Genomic DNA, 5,601 nt, shown 5'->3' on the forward strand with positions numbered 1-5,601 from the left:
GGCTGTTCAAATTAAACTGGTTTCGTACCGTGATCAGTTGAACAGTCTTAATACTGTAATCCAGAAGTCTTTGTATGGAGAAGGGAAAAAGGAGGAGGAGTTCTTATTAGAATTGCAGTCTTGTGATGATTACTCAGATAAATTAAATACCTGTTTTGCTGTTTTGCAATTGATGGATTCTAAGCCTGAGTCTAAGGATTCTGAGACCGCAAGAAGTCTCTTGAAGAGTCCTGTAGTTCCATTTCCGGTTTACGCTAGCACCGAAAGTGAAAATGTTGAAAAATTTCTTGTTGAGTTTGAATCGGCTATTGCCACATATTCTTACACTGAGAGGGATAAACTATTACTTCTCAAGCAACAGGTATCAGGCAGAGCCTCAATTTTGCTCGAGAATCTTGAAATTTCAAAGCAGACTTATACTGATGCTAAGAAATTGCTTAAAGAAGCACTGGCTTCTCGTTCGCTGCAGAAATTTCATGTAATTAAGCAATTGAGTGAAATGAAGCTTGAGTACGGTACTGATCCCTTTTCTTATATTGGAAAAATTACTAATGTAACTGAAACTTTTTCTACATTTGAAATCAAAGTAGATGATATTTTGCAGTATTTCTTCTGGCAAGGCATGAATGAGTCCTTTAAAGCTCAGCTTGTAAATGTGACTAATCATGTACGTCCATCACTTGAGGAGATAAAGGAAAAATTCTTTGAAGCATCTGAACGTTATATAGACGTCACAAGAAAGTTTAATGAAAGGGGGAGACACGGAGGAAAATCTTCTACGTCACTTGCAGTTAATGTTAAATATGAGGATAATGAAACTAACAGAATTAGTAATGCTGACGCCGCTTATCCGAGGAAAGGGTGCACTCTTTGCCAGGAAAACCATGCAACACATAAGTGTATAAAATATAAAGAACCAGAGCATAAGCTGAGACGCTTAGAAGAACTTAATGGTTGCAAGAAATGTGCTAACATTGGACATACAACTGACAAATGCAAGTTTAAATTCTTTAAGAAATGCTATTTTTGTAAGGGTTGGCACTTTTCATTTTTTGTGTGATCAAGGTGGAAAATCTCATGATGAAAAACCACAAGTGAATGGGAGAGGTGGCAAGGAAGTAAAAGCAGGTAAATCAAAACACAGGGAAACCTCAAGTGATGTGATGATTATAACGAAAGCTTTGCATACCTCTGATGGCGCCTCTGTTTTGCCAACTTTTACCTGTGAAATGTTGAATGGATCCCTTGTTAGAGGTTTGAAGGACTGTGGCTGTCAGACCAGTTTTGTAACTGAAAAACTTGTATGTGATAATAGGTTGAAAGTGTTAGAAGATAATGTCTCTTTAACAGTCAATGGTTTTAATTCAAGTAAGAAGTATAAGTCCAAGATAGTTGAATTAAAGTGCAACTTTGATGATAAGGCTTGTGTAATACATGCATTGTGTGTACCAAGCATAGATATAAATTTGTCATTGCCAGGAATTTCAGAAGTGGCCAGGGCCTTTGCTAAAAAAGGCTTCAAATTAGCTGATAAATATTTGACTGATGGTAGTGATAAAATAAAGGACATTGACTTGATACTTGGTACAAATGACGCCCATTATTTATTGGATTTTTCTGTAAAATTTGGCAATGATCACCCATCTGTTTATTTGGGATCAGCGGCAGGAGTGATGTTAATGGGTAATGTCAAGATTTGCCAAAACAGAATCTACCTTATCTTTCAAAGGATTTTTCTTGTTCTCGGTGTCCAGAGCATTCCTGCTCTGTTGTCGATTATGAGGAAACATGTGAGTTAAATGGAAACAAATCCCCTGTATTTGATGGCATAGATGAATGCTGCCAGTATATTGGATTTGGTAGTTCTATGGGTGAGCCAAGTGGCTTAAGTTAGCAATGCGAGGTGGAGGTTCAAGCTAACTTCGCTATTCTAAATGAAAAAGGTATGATTGAAGAATCAGAGCTGAGACATGCAACTGATGAGATGCTGCGGTCTGTGTATGAGAAATCTATTTGTGAACCAGACCATGAAGATGGAAACTTGATGTCAGATTGTAATGAAAATTTGATTAAATTTACCCTTGATAACGCAAGGAGAAACGAGGAAGGAAGGCTAGAGATGCCTCTTCTATGGAATGAAAAGAGCTGTCATTTGCTTGGACGGAATTTCAACCTTGCAAAGGCAGTATTGAGATCCAACACGAGAAAATTACAAAGGAACACGGCAAATTTGGAACTTATGAATGAAAATTTTAAAGAATAAGAAAAACTTGGAATAATTGAAAGAATACCAAATCTAGAAAGGTACATGGATGAGCATCCTGAGTGCAGTTTCTTAGCACACATGGGAGTCTTTAGACTGGATCGGGAAACAACAAAATGCAGAGTTGTTTTCCTGTCCAATGTTTGTGAACCTAGCAGGTCCAGTGTGATGACGGTCAATCATAATCAGGCTATGTATGCTGGCCCATCACTCAATCAGAAGATAACGTCTGCAATGCTTCATTTGAGATTCGGATCTAAATTACTGATCTTCGATATTAAGAAAGCATTCAATCAAATAGCACTCAGTGAGCTTGATCAGCAGAAGTTACTCTTTTTGTGGTATAAGAATGTTAAGAAAGGGGATTTCTCTATAATTGCCTACAAAAATGTTCGTCTTCCTTTTGGACTTCGATGCAGTCCTACAATTTTGATGTTGGCTCTTTTCAAAATTTTAGTACTGGATAGCAAGAATGATAATCCTAGACTAAGAAATGCAAAATGGATAATGTATCAGCTCTTCTATATGGACAATGGTGGATTTACTTGTGAATCATCCGAAACCTTGAATTGGATGTATGAGATTTTACAGGATGTTTTTAGTCCTTACAAAATTGAACTACAGCAGATGTTTTCTAATGATTATACACTACAAGATAAAATTGATGGAGAAAATATGCAATCGGATGTAGGATGCAAGAAATCTGAGATGGAGGTGAAATTACTTGGGATGATCTGGAATCGTAGGAGTGATACAATTTCAAACAGGAGCTTGTGCCTTGATGAGAAGGCTACTACAAAGAGGGAAATTTTGCGATCCATTGCATCTAATTATGATGTTTTCAACATAAATGGTCCTCTTCTTAACAGAGCTAGACTTTTTATGCAGGACTTACAATGTGAGAGAACGCTCGGATGGGATGCACAACTCAGAGACTTTCAACAAAAGGAATGGAGAAATATTGCAAATCAAGTAAATTCTGGTCCTGTTTTTGAGCTTCAGAGATGTGTTGGTGAAAGGACAGATGAATATAAACTTGAGGCTTATGTTGATGCTAGCAAAAGAATTTATGGAGTTGTTGTATATTTATGCAATATGAGAAGTGGTGAAAGAAGCTTTGTATTAGCGAAAAACAGACTCATTGGACCCAAATTGCATGAAAAGTCCATTCCTTCACTCGAATTACAGGCTATTTGTTTGGGTACAGAGGTTTTGTTGGATACCTATAATGAACTGAGTGGCACACAGTGCCTGGTGCCCATCAAAATAGTTGACTTGGAGCTATTCTCAGATAGTTTTGTTGCCCTGTCGTGGCTTAAGTCCTTTTCTCATAAGTTTGATAAAATGCAGAAAAGGTCAGTGTTCGTAATGAACAAACTGAATCATATAACAAAGCTATGTGAGGGGAGAAGTGTTGGATTCTCATTCGTGAGTGGAATGGACAACCCAGCTGATAAAATTACACGATGTCTGTCATTCAAAAGTTTAATGAAGTCTAATTACCATAAGGGTCCCAATATACGTGATCTCGATCAAGCTAGTAAAAGTGACATTTTAGGTTTTAAGATACCAATGGTCGAGAATTTAGAAACCATTGAGGCATATAGTGCATCAACCAGTGTAAAAGAAAGCCAAACTGTAAAATTAGAGCACTTAATACCTCTAGATAGATACTCAAATATGGATAAGTTGATATCTATACTTGCGAAAGTTCTGGAATGCTGGCATCGATGGAAAGGGTTTATAAACAAGTCACATAGCTTTGATAAGAAGGACCTCCGCTCTATGGCTTTGACTCAAATCATCTCTAGGGATCAACAAATAAATTTTCCAGATGTTATTGACTATTTAAGTAGCAACTCTAAAACCAAGATGGCTATGCCTAATTTGATATCACAATTGAATTTGTATCCAGACACTAATAATTTAATAAGAGTGAATTGTAAATTTAATGAGAGGCGCAGTGTAACCAACCAAACTTATCCTATTCTTTTATCAAGAGAGAGTACTCTAACAAAACTTATTATATTGGATGAACATTTGCTTTTGAAACATGCTGGTTGCTATGCCCTTTTGACAGAATTACGTAGGAAATTCTGGATACCAAAATTCTTCTCTACAGTTAAGAGGATTCTGAAGGAATGTGTTGTATGCCGGAGATATAACCAAAGACCTGTCAAACTTAATCAATCAGCCTATAGGGAATTTAGATTGAGTCCATCTGATAAACCCTTTGGTAATGTATACCTTGATTATTGTGGTCCATTTTATGTGAGACAAGGGAAAGATAAAGTCAAGGTTTGGATCCTTGTTATTTCATGCATGTTCACACGAGCAGTTAATCTTAAGATCTGTATGGATATGACAGTGGAAGAATTTTTGCGTGCTTTGTCACTGCATTCTTTTGAATATGGAGTCCCTCAGTTTATAGTAAGTGATTTGGGTACGCAAATAGTAGCAGGAGCCAATATTGTTCAGGATTTCCTGAAGGATGCTGAGACTGTTCAGTATTTAACTGATAATAACGTTGAGAAAGTCCATTTTCAGCAGTACTATAAGGGTTGCAGCCAGCTTGGAGGATTGGTTGAGAGCGTAGTCAAAATGACCAAGCATATGATACAGAACTCAATCAAAAATTCAAAAACATTCTAAACGATGATATTTCAGACTAATTATATTTTTTTTTCTTTATTTGATCAAATTTACATAATTCTTATGTAAAATTTGATTTCTTCCCCGGGAGTGTTGAAAAAATAACACTAAGTTATTTTTTGTTTTCTGTTTCTTTTTTTAATATGGTAATTTGGTAAGTTTGTAAATGATTGTTTTATTTTTAAATTGCATTTTTAGTATTTAAATATTTTTTGTTTACATAAAATGATGAGAATTCCTTAATAACCTGTTAAAAATTAAGATGGTTTGGGTCGTTGAAGAGATTGGCTGCTCGTTATACATTTCTTACAGAAAGGAGAAGTGGACGGCTTTTAATGAAAATGAAGGTAGTTCTTAGCCATTTTCACCAGTGGCAACATTGGATTTACTTACCTCTTTATCGTCATGGTGAAAAAATAAGTGATCGGTACCATGGATCCGCATCTTATGTTACCTTCTACTTGGAAGCCTTATCAAGAGCCAGCACGGCGATTGTGATTTGTTGCATTTACAAACAGCATACACGGACAGTATGGGTTGTGAGGTACGTCATCATTTTTAAAGGTCATTTAAATTTCATGATTTATAATCCATAGTTCATTTAATAATGAAAGTCCCTTGCTTTGCTTTTTTAGCCCCCACAAATAAATATACCCTTGGATAATATTTATATCATTTACACTTTT

At 36.1% G+C, this 5,601-nt stretch overlaps 1 protein-coding gene across 1 annotated transcript; it reads left to right on the plus strand.

Moving 5' to 3' along the window:
- Nucleotides 1-2,431: 2,431 nt before the first annotated feature.
- Nucleotides 2,432-4,915, plus strand: LOC135226147 (uncharacterized). The gene has a single exon (XM_064265588.1). It carries the CDS (start codon nucleotides 2,432-2,434, stop codon nucleotides 4,913-4,915), a length of 2,484 nt encoding a protein of 827 aa, XP_064121658.1.
- The last annotated feature ends 686 nt before the right edge of the window (nucleotides 4,916-5,601 follow it).

The sequence above is a fragment of the Macrobrachium nipponense genome, chromosome 14 (genome assembly GCF_015104395.2).
Source record: "Macrobrachium nipponense isolate FS-2020 chromosome 14, ASM1510439v2, whole genome shotgun sequence".
In the NCBI taxonomy this organism is placed as follows: Eukaryota; Metazoa; Arthropoda; class Malacostraca; order Decapoda; family Palaemonidae; genus Macrobrachium; species Macrobrachium nipponense.

Excerpts from the sequence above, each read along its gene's own strand:
- LOC135226147 (XM_064265588.1), top strand. The coding sequence starts at position 2,432 with ATGACGGTCAATCATAATCAGGCTATGTATGCTGGCCCATCACTCAAT.